This window comes from Hemiscyllium ocellatum, chromosome 34 (genome assembly GCF_020745735.1).
Source record: "Hemiscyllium ocellatum isolate sHemOce1 chromosome 34, sHemOce1.pat.X.cur, whole genome shotgun sequence".
In the NCBI taxonomy this organism is placed as follows: domain Eukaryota; kingdom Metazoa; phylum Chordata; class Chondrichthyes; order Orectolobiformes; family Hemiscylliidae; genus Hemiscyllium; species Hemiscyllium ocellatum.
Window position 1 is genome coordinate 30,465,149 of NC_083434.1, and position 17,719 is coordinate 30,482,867.

The following is a 17,719-nucleotide window of genomic DNA, read 5'->3' on the forward strand; positions in this document are numbered from 1 at the left end:
AAACAAAACTTACACTTTTCACTTCACCTAAAAGTAGCAACTCTGCATTATTTTTGTGTGTCTCTAATGCTAGTGTGGCATATTTCTGGCCTCTTTAAATTCTATTTTAAGGTGGATGCCAGAAAGTACATACAAGTGATGTGTAGAGACTCCAAACTAATTTTGTTTCATCTCTTGGGAGAACCTGCTTCTTTTTTTTGCTTCTGTACTACAAACTGGGCTTATTGGTGGTTGGTTGGTGGGGGGGGGGTCAAAACAAACCAAACTGTGCCTTCAGAGACTGGAGCTTTAACATGTTACCTTGTTATCATACAGGTTCTTTGCACATTTTCATGTGAGTAAAATGTTTTAAAAAAATAATATCCCATGTGTCAAAAAACTCTTATGCAGAACAGAACCTTTTCCTAATGCACAGCAGATATTTTAGACAGCATATGATCAGGGAGAAGATACCACAACTGACAGACACGTGAGCTTTCTTAGCCAAATCTTAAGGAGATAGAATGAATTGAATTGAATCCCCAAAATTGTTCTATAGGACTGAAACAAATCTCACAAAAATTTGCATTTTTTCATAACTATTGTACCAAATTATCGTTCAGATGACAAGTCAGGTGAAATATTAAATTCATTTTCAGGACTGTTAAGTTTTCAAACCTACCAGATCCTCTACTGCTTCTCAAACAACCCTTTCATTTGTGGTGTGTCCTTAAAGTGAAAGGAAGACACACGTAGAAGTGACAGAAAGAGAATTGAGACAGAACCAAAGGAAAATAAGATTTTGTTGCAAAGGTGATCATGATCATTCACTCGTGATATATTGCAAACAGCTCACCCCACAAATTGTACTGCTGAAAAATCCTGTTAAAGAAATAACTGAAGATTTTTTCTACTCATTTAAATAAGGGAGATAAAAAACAAATATTATCTCATATACAATGGTTCATTCTCAGTTCATTGGTCATCTTAACATTGTTCCAAATCCAGATCAGTAGCCCTACTAATAGATTTTACACAAAGCAATCCATAGAGGAAAGAATTTTCATAGCACAGGTACTTAGGTAGAATCCCTGAATGAAATATGTTCGGCAGTGCTTACAGTCATCCCGAGAAGACTGGAAACTGCTGGCCCTTTTCACTGAACCAGCTTGAGTCAAGCGACTGATTGGAGAAGGTCGCACATCACTGTCCAAATCCAGCATTGGGCCAAGTAGCATGGTTGAACCTATGAAAACAAACAGAATAGTCAGTTTGGCACTGTCTTACATAAGATTCTAGTTTAATTTGGGTGATATATACAGTAGAGGTCTCATAACTGCCAAATATCAAGCCTGCACAGTATTCACTAATGTGTCACGTACAGCTGTCAGACAGAAGACTAAGTTATTCATAAATGACAGTTTATCATTTAAAAATAGCTTCAAAAACAGCACAAATGATGTTATTCAATTGCCATTTTAAAACATATACTGCGGCGTTTTGAAAATAAAACATAGAAAACTATGTGAAATGTAGAAGATGGTTGCATTTCAAAAAAAAATCAGTTAATAATGCCGTTCTATCCACAGATTCCAGCAAGAAAGGAAAGATTAATGAATACTGTTTCATTCAAGTAAAATTAATGACAAGAAATCTTGCTTCCAAAATCTGATACGACAGTAAAAAGCTTTAGTTGCCATCACCAAGACTAAATAGGTAGGTCACTTCTTAGGACCATATAGGGGTGATAGCTTCTTTATCGAAATAAATGCTCCACAAAAATGTTAATTCTTGTAAAATGAAACAATTTAATTTAATGTACAAAAGATCTTCAGTTTAAAATAGCAATATTAATGAAACTTATTTAAAATCAAAATACAAATAATGTTCTTCAAGTTCAACTTTGTTAATTAACACTGTAATATGAAGGTGCCGACTGCAAATGCTGGAGATTAGAATCCAGAGTGTGGTGATGGAAACGCAGAGCAGGTCAGGCAGCAACAGAGGAGTAGGAGAGTTGATGTTTTGGGCAAAAGCCCTTCATCTGGAAGCCACACTCTCGACTGTAATATAGGTGTCAACCAAATGGGAAGTACAGCTTTGTCAGTGATCTGCCCAGCAATTTACTGCAGCATTATTACTGATGAGATCATGGAGCTTTGTAAATAAATTGACATGCAAATTTTCATAAACAATTTGTAATTCAGAAAATTTGTAGTGGTGTTTCAGTGAAAGCCTGGATTTGGAGTTTGTCCAATAACGATTAGGAGGATGCAAAAGAGTGATAAACTGTGAACACTGTTCTCACACAAACCATGCTTATCCATTTTTCTTGTTGCAAACTGCATTTCACCTCTGACAAATTATCCACAGACGTGGAGATAATCCACAGAACAGCTAAGGAACTGATCAAACTTCATCACATTCAATCCAAAAAGTCAATGCAACCTCAATCATTGAATTCCAGTATGAATGGGAAAAAGCTTACATTCACCTGAGTAACAGGGGAGGCAAATATAATGTGCCTTTACTTCAAAGGGACTGGAGTATAAAGATAGGAAAGTCTTGTTAAAGCTCCAGAAGGCATTAGTGAGATTGCACTATGATAAAAGCAAATTACTGTGGATGCTGGAATCTGAAACCAAAAGAGAAAATGCTGGAAAATCTCAGGAGGTCTGGCAGCATCTGTAAAGAGAGAAAAGAGCTGACGTTTCGAGTCTAACTGATCCTTTGTCAAAGCTTTGGCAAAGGGTCAGACAGACTCGAAATGTCAGCTCTTTTCTCTCCTTACAAATGCTGCCAGACCTGCTGAGATTTTAAAGCATTTTCTCTTTTGGTTTCACACTATGAGGTTATGTGCCTTTAAGAGGGATTAGTCTGTCCTCGTTCTGTTGAAGGGTAGTGTTGTAAACCTGGTGTCAAAGTCTCTGCTCCATGGAAAGCAGTGTAAATTACTTCATTTTGTTTTTAATTAGACAAAAGAAGCATGGGTAGTCGACTCAGGCTCACACAGATCTACAGTTTTAGTTGTATTCTTCCGATAGTATGGGTTGTTCAAGTATTCTAGGGTTGCTATGGACCAGTCCAAATCCCCTCAAAATATGTCAAGGAGATGGCCTACAATTATCATAAAGGCAAATGTAAGGCACTCTGTTCCAGATGTGACTTTATTGGTCACACCACTAGGCTTTAAGCAAAACGTACTATATTCTTATTCACAGAACACTGCAGCGCAATACAGGCCCTTCGGCCTCTGTATCACTGCCCTGTGAAACCAACCTAAAGCTCATCTAACTTGTGCTGCAAAGTTTGGATTGAGTGATGCTAAAACTCAAGGGTCTGCACTACAGCAAACCAGCTGACACCCAGCCCTGGGCTCCATGACCAGTTAGGAAGAGAAGGCAGGATGATGTGGCCATTCTATAAAAAGAAGGATTTATAACCGAAAAAGAGTTTAATGTAATTTACTAACTCCACCTGCATTTCAATTTTGATGCAATCAGAGGAATAGAAAGAAAAGTGTCACTCTTACCTAGAGGTTCTGTTGCAAAATCTGAGGGGTGGCAATGAATAACATTTTCTCTAAGATAGGGAAGCAGGGTACAGCCCCTCCATTCGGGGAGGTGTTGATGGATGTGGTCCAGGAAGATAGCAGGTTTGTGAAGCCTCCAACATGAATGGAAAGACTGCATCAAAAGATCAAAGGTCCTCACTTGGGCATGACATGATGAGTGAAAAAATATGCCATGACCTTTCTGAGACTTTGCCAGAAATCTTCAACATAGCTGGACTGAGGCATCTATTGCCTTTGCACAAACTTATAATTGTTTTTTTAACAACCTAAATAATTTCTAAATTATCCAGACCTCTGGCAGTTTCACGCTCACTTTCAATCCAACCCCTGGGAGGATGGAGGGGGCGGATCAGTCTGGAATCGCATTCCAACTTGAGTTTTAGGGTATTTCTAACTCTGCTAGGTCTCAGGACCTACCTCCAAAAGCAATTTTTAAAAAAAAAACTGGCAAATAACCTAGTTCAATAACAATTCCCTTGCAGTAGATGATAAAACCAAATAAAACATGTAGAGGAATAAAACTAGTTTCTGGTTGCGTGAATATACGATCATGATAAACAGAAGATTAGATAAGCCATTTGGTCCCTTAAGCCACTCTGCCATTTAAAATAATAATGGTTGATCTCACTTTGGCCTTGAATCTATTTTTCTGTCTTTCCCTCATAACCCTGGGCTTCCTGGTCTATCAGAAATCGTTCTAACTCTGCCCTAAATATATTCAATAACCCAGCCTTCACTGCTCTCTGAGATACACAGTTCCAAAGATCAACAACTCTTGTAGAAGGAACTCCTCACTCCATCTTAAATGGGAGTTTTATTTTAAACTCAGTCCCCTAGTTCTAGGTTCCCCCATCCCACAGGATAGGCTCCCCCCTAGTCACCAAACTTCCTCAGAATTGTACATGTTTCAATTACAAATACAATGCAAAAGAGGAACAGGCTAGGTTAGTAGGAAAGCAATGGGTCAAATTTGTTCTCAAAATAACTATGAGATTAATACTGCACACTATCATTTATATGCAAATTGTATAGCATGTTTAGGTAAGGTGAGTCGAATCATCTTTTGTAAAAAGTGACTGTTTTGATAGAAAAGGTTATGGGTCAAATCTTAAAATTGCAATCAAGTCAGCAGAATCCAAAAAAAACAAGATATAACACATGACTTTTCTCAATACAAGGGCATTAAAGAAAATGAATTAAGGAAAACATTACAATATCCAAGAAAAAGGATGTCATTGAGAGGTCAAGACCAGAATCTGTTTGGTTAGAGCTAACAAATAATAGGGGTAACATTACACTGTTCAGCAGATTCTAATCGGCCACCAACTCACAGAAGATGATTTGGAGGAACAAATTTGGAAGGAAATTACAGAGGGACGCAAGAGCAACACTGTAGTTAAAATGTGGGTCTTTAATTATTCTGATTTGGACTAGGATAATAATTGTGTAAGGTAAAGAGAGAAGAATTTCTCAAGTGTATTCGGGGAATTCCTTAGATCAATGTTTCCTCTTTAGAGATAGCAGAAACTGCTGGATCCACTTCTGGAAAAATGAGGTGTAAATAGGGGAATTATTTCAGAGGGAAGTAATGATAGGAATTATAAATCAGGCATAGAAGTGGGCAAAGAGCAATCCAGAATAAAAAAAACTGGAAGGCAGCTATTTTCATTCAGGGTGACGATGGATCTTGATCAGGTAAAATGGAATCAAAGATTGGCAGCCAAAACTGTGATGCAGCAATAAGATACCTTTAAAAGAAGAGGTGGCTTGGTTACAGTCAAGGTACTTTCCCAGGAGGAGGAACGGTGGGACAAATCCAAATGTAAGCTTCCCAGGATGATGAAAGTGATAGAGATTTAAAGTTAGGTCAATAATACAAATTAAACACTGCCTGTCTAAAGTAAGTAACCATTGAGCAGAAACTGAACAGGAATAGCCTTATAAATACAGTGCTGCAAGAGCAAGTCAAAGGTTAAGAGTCCTGGAATAAGTTACTCATCGCCTCATTTTTCAAAGTCTGTCTACCACCTGCAAGGCACAAGTCAGGAGTGTGATGGAATACTCCCCATGTGCCTGGATGAGTGAAGCTCCACAACACTCAAAATGCTTGACACCATCCAGGACAAAGTAGCCTACTTAATTAGCACCACATCCAAAATGTTCAGTCCCAATACACCAATGCAGAATACATAGCAGTAGTAGTAGTAGTAGTACAGGGCATTTGTAAGATGCAATGTAGAAATTTATCCAGGCTCCTTAGACAGTGCCTCCCAAATGTGTGACTGGTACCGCATAGAAGGACAAGGACTGCAGATACATGGAATCACCACCAATTGCAAGTTCCCTAAATCATTTTGATTTAGAAATATATTGCTTTCCTTTACTGTTACTACATCAAAATTCCAAAACTCCCTCTCCAACAATACTGTGGGTCTACTTACATGAAATGGTCTGCAGTGGTTTAAGGCGGCAGCTCACCACTCCCTCTCAAGGGTAACTAAGCATGAACAATAAATGCTGGCTCAGCCAACAATGACGACAGGTCATGAATGGTAAACGATAAGATTTTTGCATGAAAGGAAAGAAATTTGACTCAGGTGTTAAATGAATATTTTGCATCTGTCTCCACCAAGAAAAATGATGCCAAAGGCATAGTGAAAAATGAGGTGATCATTAATAGATAAACTAATCATTATTAGAGATGGGGTATTACAAAACTTCTTTAGACTGATCATTTGCCAGGACTGATAACGATAAATCAGAGGATATAGAGAAGTACTTAGAGATGAAGTCGCTATAATTTCCAATATTCCTTTGATAGTGCTCACGCCAAAGAATTAGAAAAGTGCAAATGCTATACCCGTTGTTCAAAAGTCGGGAGGGAGGGGTGAAGGAAAACATTAGCTACAATATGGCAGTAAGTTTATCCATGTGATGGGAAAACATGTAGAAATGATAATGGGTAAAAAGATTAATGGACCCCAGATAAATTTGGATTAATTAAGGAAATCCAGCATGGATTTGCTAAGGGAAAGTTGTGTTTAACTAACTTGATCGAATTACTTGACACAGTAACATTGAGGATTAATGAGAGTAATGCAAGTTTAAATGGTGTGAATGTCAAATAGCAGGCTTGTTTACAAAGTCTCAGCCCATGGAATTAAAGGGACAGTAGAAGCATGCATATGAATTTGGATGAGTCACAGAAAAAAAAACTAATGAGTTGTTAGTTAACCTTGAGGAAGGTCTACAGTAGGTTTCCTCAAAAGGTCAGTACTAGGACTACTACCTTTCCTGTGTCAATGGACTAGGTCCCAAGTCTTGAAATTCCCTAACTATATATCACTGTCTGTACTTAGCTTGCCACCTTTAACTCACTTCTTAAAACTCACCCTTTAAGACAAAGCATTTGCTCAACTGGCAGAAATTCCTTTTAGCTTGGGAAATACTGTGTTTTAGGTTACTCCTGATAAGCATCTTAGTACATTCATCATATTTATATCACGCATTCAATGTAACTTGGTGATCTGTTCTCAAATACACAGGCATAATGAAGGTGTTGCAGAGCTGTGAGAAATCAATACATCAAGAATGATCAATTGGTATGTTAGATATCTTCAATACAGAACTTCTAAGCAGCTATATTTAATAATTAGAATCATTACAGCAGAATCACAAAAATTTGACCAATTATAATTTTAATTTTGCATTTAACTTTGAACAAGCGTAAGTTATCTGCACTGTGCAGTTCCAAACTATGCAGTGCATGCTAGACATTGATGGTGTCAGTTTAAAAATGTTCTCTTGTTTCATAGGAAACCACAGCAGCAGTCCACACTAGTTTCAGGAAAGGATAGTTTAATATGGAATAATTTTTAATTGAGTTATATAGTATTACTAACAACTTGAACCAGCAGCAGGGAACCACAACAACCAAGTTACCCTAAGGACTAATAAACATCTGGAACAAATTATCAAACAGACTTCAGCTCAGGATTTACCACAAGGTAGCGCTGGAACACTGAAAATAAAATGAAATGTCAAAAGTGGAATTTATTCCAGCTGCTAAACTGCAATTGAACGGAGCTGACCTAACATGGCCTGCAGTGCTTTCTGATGCCACTCTCAATTTCCTTATGATCCATACCAGCAGTTGAAAAGCAACATGCTTGCTCCACTAGGGCAGTAGCAAAAGATCTACATTCTTCTGACCCTCAGAGAGGTTAGAGTTCCGAACCACCCTAAACACCTTTGAAAATTCTTTCCTGTGCACAGTGGCTTACTGCCATGTGCTGTGTCCTGACCACCCACAGTACTACATTGACCAAACAGGCAATTCCTTAAGTCTGCTTCAATGCAGAGCTCCAAATGCAAGAGACAGATTCAAATGCCTTAGCTCTAACCACTCAAATTTGTTTAGGCAATGAAGCAAGGAAGCACCCTACCTTTTGGAATTTCTTTCCTTAGGCTCAGCCAACGTAAATGTATTCAATAAACACAACATGGCTACACTAAGTCCGATCATACTTCACAACCTGCAGTAGTATTGCAATCGACATTTAATGCTTTAAAATGTGCAAGGTTCATCTAAGCAAACCAATAATTTCCATGTTGTTCAAACACATTTTATTAATCATGTTTTATACTCAAAGAAAACAAAGGGTGGAATGCTCAGTGCTTTATTGCTCTTTCCACCCTAACCGCAAAAAAAACGTACATAACAGCTTTACTTATTCTGAAGTGTCCCTATTAAACATAACACAAGTCAACCTCCAAGAAAATTTTGATTTTTTGAAATTCTTATTCTAGTACTCTAATAAGCACATTTAAGTTGAATTGCCCATTAGTCAAAAACAATTCAGCTAAAAAAAATTCTGATGCTGCTTTCCAAAAGTGAAGGCAAAAGGCCTTCAATGTTTTTAAAACCATTCTAAATGATATAAAATGAAATTATGGAGCAAATGAGGCCAGTGGATCAGATTGCTTTCAATGAAGGACAGTCTGGTTAATTTAATTTCAATCTTTTGTGATGCTATTTCTTTTACAAAATATATTTAAAATATTAATTTTAACATTAATTTTTATCACATTAAGATATTTTATTGCAAGTGTAATAACTTTTGGAATAACTTTAGGACTGGTAACTTTTAGATGGTCAATTTCAAAAGAGTCATGAGAAGGCCAGGAATTCTGCTGAAGGTGCGGCACACCAAAATGTGACATTTGGAACTTCAGAAGCTGCAGTAATCAATTTTACATCTTTTCAGTGTGAGTATTTTTGTAAGGGATAGAGGGCAAGGGATGTGGTTTAGACATAAATGGCTCCCAGCTGCATGAAGCTTCTTTCAGATGTACAGTAAGTACAGCATATGGAAGAAAACCAGCTGCTAGGATAACAAATTAAAAAAGGCTCTTTTGACATAGATCCTGTTGCTCTCCTCTACAGAAACAAAGTAAGATCATTCATTGCAAGGTGAACAAAATACTCAGTATGAAATGCAAAAATGGTGCGAGTGCTCACTGCATCCACCATTTGTTCTCATAACATGCACAGCTGGTGTTATTTGCAAAAAAAATACATTTTGGCTACAGTGTTGGTATTATAAATGTAATCTTACTCTACCCAATTCAAAAATGGTCTGCCAATTTTCTTGTAGCCTCATTTACTTCACTTATTAAAAAACAATACTTTCCTCACCCATAAAAAGAAGCCTGTATAAAATATCCTAGCAAATACTGAGATTAGCAGCTTACTGTCTTAACATATCTTATCAGGGAATTGAGTCATAATGTGTTGTATATTTTTTAAGATATGCCACAGTTGAGAGTGCTCCATCCTCAAGTATGGCATGAAAATATGCCCTTTTTCCTGTGGCTTAAGGGATCTAAACAAAATGGAGACAGTTCCCAGTGGATTTCAGTTCAAAGCAAATAACTGCCTGAAAATTTTGACATTACTGTACTCATGCTTTATTTAGTAGTTTGACTTACCGCATTAACAACAAAAAAAAAATTCTGGGAAATGAATTTACTGAGCTCTGGGGTCAGCTGCATAATTAAAGTAGAGGATTCTAGCAGTATATCTGACCTTTCTCATAACTGACTTTTGTCACGAGGTGAAAATTGGATAAACAGTCTATTATATAGTGCTATCAGACTCACGTTGGTGAACACATATATAGCAAAAATATATACAATAAGGTTGGATTCGCACACTGGGTGAAAGTGAGGACTGCAGATGCTGGAGATCAGAGCTGAAAATGTGTTGCTGGAAAAGTGCAGGTCAGGCAGCATCCAAGGAGCAGGAGAGTCGACGTTTCGGGCATGAGCCCTTCTTCAGGAATCCTGAAGGGCTCATGCCCGAAACGTTGACTCTCCTGCTCCCTGGATGCTGCCTGACCTGCTGCGCTTTTCCAGCAACACATTTTCAGCTTCGCACACTGGGTAGCAGGTTCTGATCGATGATTGCTGTTCTAAAAACAGGTAATAGTGTCATTTAAAAGGAATTTTCCATTTTCAGCCTTTTTCAATTTACATTGCAGCTCAGTAAAAAGACACATTAAATAAAGGTGCATTGTTGAACCATATAGTTAATAGTTTAATTTGCAATGCTTCCTCGTGCTGGTTGTTAAATGACGTTTTTTCTTTAATCGCAGTTGCTATTTACAATAAATAATAGATCACATCTGCTGTAAGCATTTGTCCAATTGATCAAATATTTAAAAATGTAAAATTACATGCCTTAAAAATAATAAGCAAGCTATAACAACTGAACACAGTCATCAATTACTGGCACAGAAGGGGAAGTTTGATAAGATTCTACTTCAGTTACTAAAACTAGTCAGAATTAAAATGCTGTTATTACATAATGTATTGCTTGATTGCCAAATACACAGCAGTAGTAAGTATTTGTTATTCACAACTGGAGTGACTGACAGTGTATTACAATACAGCTGGTAGAAGATTTCTTCAAGGAACACTCACAATCGCGCTGCTATTGAGTGCCTAAACTTCTTCCCTTAATTATGTTCAATTATGATTCTCTCAGTTTTGCCAATGAGTGACAACACTGACTATTAGACTAGTAGGTTTTCAAAAGAGATGCTTTCTTTGTTGCAACTGCAGAAGAACAGATGGATCACACGCAATTCTAGTCTACACAGTTTTATATTACCAGTTTGTCTTCCACAGTTGAAATTTCAGTTATTTGAGACATAAATCATTTTAAATTCTGAACTCACTCTTAATTGTTCAAGCCATCTGTTATTCTGCAGCTTTTTGAAAAAAAAGCAGATTCCATAATCTGGTTGGAGGCTTAGCTGAAGGACATCTTTGTTAAAAAGGACCTGATCGCAACCATTCTAACTTGTGCAAAGATTCAGTGGAATCTTAACATAGGAGTGAATTTATTTTTCAGTAATTAACTTGTAGTTTAATTTTTTGCAATGATTGTGTTATCAAAGTGCATTAATAGAACAATTTAATATTGTATTCTGTTTAACTGTAATCATGGAGTCAAAGAGCTGTACAGCACAGAAACAAGACCCTTTGGTCCAACTCGTCCATGCTGACCAGCTATCCTAAATTAATCTAGTCCCATTTGCAGCTTTTGACCCATATCTGTCTAAACACTTTCTATTCATATCCCCATCCAGATGCCTTTTAAATCTTGTAATTGTACCAGTCTCCAATACTTCCTCTGGCAGCTCATTCCATACATGCACCACCCTTTGCATGAAAAAGATGTCCCTTTGGTCCCTTTTAAATCTTTCCCTTCTCACCTTAAATTATGCCCTCTAGTTTTGGACTTGCCCACCCCAGGGAAATGACCTCGACTCATCACCTTATCCAAGTCCCTCATGATTTTTTAAATCTCTAACAAGGTCACCTCTCAGCCTCCAATGCTTCACGGAAAACAGCCTCAGCCTATTCAGCGTCTCCCAATAGCTCAAACCCTCCAAATATGGCAGCTTCCTTAAAAATCTTTTCGAAACCATTTCAAGTTTCACAACATCCTTCCTGTGGCAGGGAGACCAGAACTGCATACAGTATTCCAAAAGTGGCCTAACCCGAATGTTCTGTACAGCCGCAACATAACCTCTGAACACCTGTACTCAATGCACTTACCAATAAAGGCAAGCATATCAAACGCCTAGTGCAGGACATTAGCACACACTGTGACTAACTCTTGAGTAGAAAGTAAGTGAAATAGAAGAGATGCATTCTCTTATGGCTTATGGTTTTATTAGAGGGCAAATATTGGGAGATCCACTGCTTCATTTTATAATTTTGTTATATGGATTATTCTGTAAAGCTCAAAGTTAATGAGCTAAATTCTTGCACCTGAAAACTTCCTAGTAAACTACTGTCACTTTGCATTACCTCTACTAACCATATTATGCTTAATTTCTTACTTTCTCCATTTTAGTACACTGATCATCTTTATGCATTGACGTTATACTCAATTAGGGTGACAGCTCAGTTGGCTGGCCACTGGTTTACAATGCAGAGTGACACCAACAGTGTGGGTTCAATTCCCATACCAGCTCAAGTTACCAAGAAGGACTATCCTTCTCAATCTCTCCCGTTGCCTCTGAGGAGTGATGACCCTCAGATTAATGCACCACCAGTTGTCTCACTTTAATGAGAGCAGCCTTACGGTGTGGTAGGATGACAGAGTCTTATCTTTTATATGCTAAATTGGCAATAAACTTTGCATCACATCTATTTTCTAATGTCTTTATTCATTTTAAGTTTGCAACCAAGTTGCTACATGTATTATTTTTAATTTATGCCATTCCAGGTATGAACTGCCACTGTCAAAGCACAAATTAGCAAGCACATCCTTTACCCTATTGCCTTTTTGACTTAACAACAGTTCCATTTATACATACATATATATATAAATGGGGTATATGAGACAATGAATCCATTAAGGTTTACAAAATTATGAGGGGCATGGATAGGGTAAATAGGCAAGGTCTTTTTCCCCGGGGTCAGGGAGTCCATAACTAGAGGGCATAGGTTTAGGGTGAGAAGGGAAAGATATAAAAGAGACCCAAGGGGCAACTTTTTCACGCAGAGGGTGGTACGTGCATAGAATGAGCTGCTAGAGGAAGTGGTGGAGGCTGGTACAATTGCAACATTTAAGAGACATTTGGATGGGTATATGAATAGGAAGGGTTTGGAGGGATATGGGCCGGGTGCTGGCAGGTGGGACTAGATTGGGTTGGGATATCTGGTCAGCTTGGATGGCTTGAACTGAAGGGTCTGCTTCTATGATGTATATCTATATGACTCTAAATGGCATTCACTAATGGAGAAATAAATTGACTCAAAACAGAATACTAGAAAGGATTGGAACATTGAAAATAGGAACACATATTAAAGTGAGGAGTTTTAGGAAAAGATATAATGAGAAGATGAAACTTCAATGATAGGATGGGAGCAAGGGAGTAGGGAGAAAGAAGAATGGAAAGTCAGCCTGCATAGGTCACACTTATCCTGCAAGCACAATTTAAGTGCAGATCACCATCATTAGTAGTTCCTTTTCCTGCTGCAACACCTGGCAGCTCCATGAAAAATTAAACAGAATCGAGAAATGAGAAAAGCAAAATGAAGAAGAAATTAAAAAGTTACAGAAAGAGAAACAATGTTAAGACAGCAAAAGGAAGTTAAGCAAGATGATATTTTGTCAACAAAACTTTTTGGATGCGACAAGAAATTAAGAGGTACAGAAGTAGAACACTTTTATAGTCTATACAACGGATGCAAGGCCACAATAAGAAAAGACAGTATCTTTCTATCTACATTAGAAATGTTATAAGACCATAAGGCATAGGGGCAGAATTAAGCCTTCCGACCTAACAAACCTAATACACCATTCGAACATGGCTGATACATTTCTCCAACCAATTCTCCTACATTCTTCCCATAACCCTTGATCCCCTAACTAATGAAGAACTTGCCTGTCTTAAATACACTGAACGACTTGGCTCCCACTGCCCTCCATAGCAATGCATTCCACATTCCTCCTCCTCTAAGTTCTAAAGTGCCAACCCTTCACTCAGAGGTGCTCTTGGCTCATGGTCTCTCCTACTAGTGGAAACATCTTCTCCACTTCCACTCTATCCAGGCAGTTCAGTGCAAGTTTCAATCAAATCCCCTGTCACCTTTCTAAACTTCATTGCGTACAGACCCTCATATGACTAGACCTTCATCCCAAAAATCATTCTGGTAAACCACTTCCAGACTCTCTCCAATGCCAGCATATTCTTTCTTTGATATAGGGTTCAAAACTGCTTACAATATTTCGAATGCTATCTGAAAAGAGCCTAATGAAGCATTAACAATACATTTCTGCTCTTGTGCTCTAGCCCTCAACGGTAACACTGCCTTTGCCCCCTGAAACGTCAACTGAACCTGCACTTTAAGAGAATCCTGAACAAGGATGCCTAAGTTGCTTTGTGTTTCAGATTTCTGAAGCCGTCCCTCATTTAGAAAATATTCTACCCGTCTATTCTTCCTACCAATGTGCTTAATTTCACACTTTCCTATCTTCAAAAACTGTGGCACTGGAAAAGCACAGGTCAGTTAGCACCTGAGGAGCAGGAGAGTCTAATGTTTCTGGCATAAGCCCTTCATCAGAAAGGGGGAAGGGGGCTGAGAGATAAGTAGGGGTATGGGGGGGGGGGGGGGGGGGGGGGGCGGTGCTGGCGGCAAGGTAGCTGGGAAAGTGATAGGTGGATGCAAGTTGGCGGGGGGGGTAATAGCGATAGGTCAGTGGGGAGGGCGGAACAGATAGGTGGGTAGGAAGATGTACTGGTAAGACAGGTCAAGAGGGTGGTGCTGGGTTGGAGGATCAGATCTGGGATGAGGTGGGGGAGCAGGGAAGGGGAGATTTGAAAACCAGTGAAGTCGATGTTGTTGGGATAGGGGGCTGAGAGATAAATAGGGGCTAGGCTGGGGGGGGGGGGGGGGGGTAGCTGAGAAAGCAATAGGTGTATGAAGGTAGGGGATGATAGCGTTCGTGGAGTGGATAGATGGATTGGTCAAGAGGGCAATGCCGAGTTGGAGGGTTGGATCTGGGATGAGATGTGGAGAGGGGAGATTTGAAAACTAGTGAAGTCGATGTTGGTGCCATGTGGTTGAAGCGACCCAAGCTAGAAGATGAGGCATTCTTTCTCCAGTTGTTGGGTGATTTGTATTTGGGGGTGGAGGAGACTCAGGACTTCCATGTCCCTACAGCAAATTCAAAGTCTCTAGACAGTTGTCCCTCCCATGTCCTCCACTCCACACTCTCAGCCATGCGTCGTTACCTGTGGACCCCTCAGTCTCTAACTCCGGTGACTGTCTCAATGTGGACATCTATTTCAAACCCACTGCTTCCCACAGCTCCCCTGTAAAAACGTGATGCCTTATTCCCAATTCCTCCACTGGAACTGCTCCCAATAGGGGCAATTCCACTCCCAGCTATCCCAGACGGTCTCCTATTTCAAGGACAGCAATTTCCTCTCCCGTGTGATCAACATTGCCCTCCAGCGCATCTCTTTGACTTCTGCACCTCCGTCCTTGAAGTCCACCCCTCCAACTGCAACAAGGATAGAACCCCCCACCCCGGTCCTCATCTTACACTCCACTAATCTCCAGATACAGCACATTATCCTCCGCCATTTCTGCCACTACTAAGACCCGACCACTAAAAATATATTTCCCTCCACACCCCTATCTGCATTCTGCAGAGAGCATTCCTTCTGTGACTCCCTCATTATGTCCACGCCTCCAACCCACCCTCTACATCTGGCACCTTCCCTTGTCACCACAGGAGGTGTAAAACCTGCACTCACACCCCCCCCCCACTCACCTCCATCCAAGGCTCCAAAGGATCTTTTCATATCTGGCAGAGACTTTCCTGCCCATCAATCCACCCCTACTGTGTCCGTTATTCTCAATGTGGTCTCCTGTACATCGAGGAGACAGGATGCCAACTCGCAGAGCAATTCAGGGAACATCTCTGGCTTACACACACCAAACAACCTCACCACACTGTGGCCAACCGCTTCAACTCTCCCTCCCACTCCCTCAAGGACATGCAAGACATGGACCACCCACCACCACCAAATCAAAGCCACCCAACAACTGAAGGAAGAATGCCTCATTTTCTGCCTTGGGACCCTTCAACCACACGGCATCAACATCGACTTCACTAGTTTTCAAATCTCCCCTCTCCTCACTTCATCCCAGATCCAACCCTCCAACTTGGCACCACCCTCTTGACCAATCCATCTATCCACTCCCCGAGCACTATCACCCTCCCACCTTCATAGACCTATTGCCTTCTCAGCTGCCTTCCCCCTCAGCCCAGCCCCTATTTATCTCTCAGTCCCCTTCCCTCTCCACATTCCAGAAGAAGAGTTTATGCCTGAAACATCGACTGTCCTGTTCCTCGAATGCTGCCTTACCTGTTATGCTTTTCCAGCACCACACTTTTTGACTCTGACTCTGCAGCATCTGTAGTCCTCAGTTTCTCCCACTTTCCCACACTGTATTCCATCTGCCATTTCTTTGCCCACTCTTCTAGCCTGTCCACGTCCTTTTGCAGCCTCCCTAAGCCCCCAAACTATTTTTGTGTCATCTGCAAACGTAGATATAGTGAAGTCTGCAGATACTGGAAAGTCAGAATCACTAAAACATGGAGCTGGAAAAAACACACAAGGTCAGAAGAGCAGGAGAGTCGACATTTTGGGCAGGACCCTTCATCTGCAAACTTAGCAACAACGTCCTCAGTCCCTTTGTCCAGATCATTAATATATAACATGAATAGTTATGGTCCCAACACGGACTCTACCAAACTCCAATAATCACCAGCGCTATCCTGAAAAAGATCCCTTTATCCTTTCTCTCTGCCTTCTGCTAGTCAACCAATACTCTATCCATGCCAATATCTTGCCCCTAATACCACAGGTTCTTATTTCAGTTTACTGCGCACCACTTTGTCAAAGAACCTTCTGTAAGTCCAAACAGATCACGTCCACTGGCTTCCTTTTGTCTAACTTGTTCTGTTACTTCCTCAAAACATTCCAAAAGATTTGTTAACACGAGCTCCTCTTGATAAAGCCATGCTAACTCTGTCGAAATTTACCACGCACTTCCAAGTACTCTTCAATCTCAACCTTAATAATGGACTCTAAAATCTTCCCAATGACCAAGGTCAGGCTAACTGGCACAGTTTCCTGTTTCCTGCCTGCCTTCCTCCCTTCTCAAACAAGGTTATTATATTAGCCATTTTCTAGTTCTCTGGAACCCTCCCTGACACCAGTGATTCCTGAACAATCACGACCAATGTCTCTACAGACTGAAACACATAACATTGTCTTACATTAATGGTCATGAAATAAGTTAAAGACTATTCCTATTAGATTGGCCAAAATGCTCTGCTATTAAACAAACATCAAAAACCTTGGCCACTTTTGCATTGTAGAACATCATCCAATCAAATTTTATTTTAAATTAATACAGCTCTTTCCCCTAAATAAAGATAATTGTTATTAAAATAATTGTAGTCTGAGTGATATAACCAGGGCTGCATAGAACAAAGGCTTGTCCTGTTTTAAGGAATATAACAGGCCTCTGAGTTACAATCATCATCAGACTGGCACTCCACTCAAACTGCGAGTTGGAGGAGAAGGCAGGAGAATGGGATTGAGGAATATATCAGCCATGACTGGACTGTACAGCAGACTTGATGAGCCTAATTTTGCTTCTATAGCATATGGTCTTAAGATATCATGCTGCTGATCCATATTTCTTAGCAGGTCTTCTTAGCCTGGCTCACCTAAAAAGTGAAGCTTAGCACCACATGAACAGCTCTGTTGCAGCACTGCACAGTCTATGGGCAGTACAAGCTGTTGTATGGTAAGCTTAAATGTCCAGTTTATACATTAGTAAATGGGTGAATGTCAGTGAACAAGTAAATGGATGAATAAATACATAGGTTAGTGAGCTAAAGGGTGGAGGGAGGGGAGGGAAGGGAGAGAGAGAAGTCTGGGTGGGTGGGGTGGGGGGGGGTTGGGGGGAGAGAATGGTGAAAAGAAGTGGTCAGGGCATTACTTGCCAGATATCAGGGATGTTGGTCACACACTTTACTTAAGATAAAATCCCATGGTG

The 17,719-nt window shown here is 39.9% G+C and overlaps 1 protein-coding gene across 2 annotated transcripts in view; it reads right to left on the reverse strand.

The window, feature by feature from the left end:
* The window catches only part of exoc2 (exocyst complex component 2), a 322,358-nt gene that overhangs the window by 134,066 nt on the left and 170,573 nt on the right, over positions 1–17,719 (reverse strand). For both annotated transcript variants that reach the window (XM_060850316.1, XM_060850315.1), the window contains exon 12: positions 1,100–1,225. In XM_060850316.1, the coding sequence (XP_060706299.1) occupies positions 1,100–1,225 (126 nt within the window). The remainder of the gene's footprint in view (positions 1–1,099; positions 1,226–17,719) is intronic.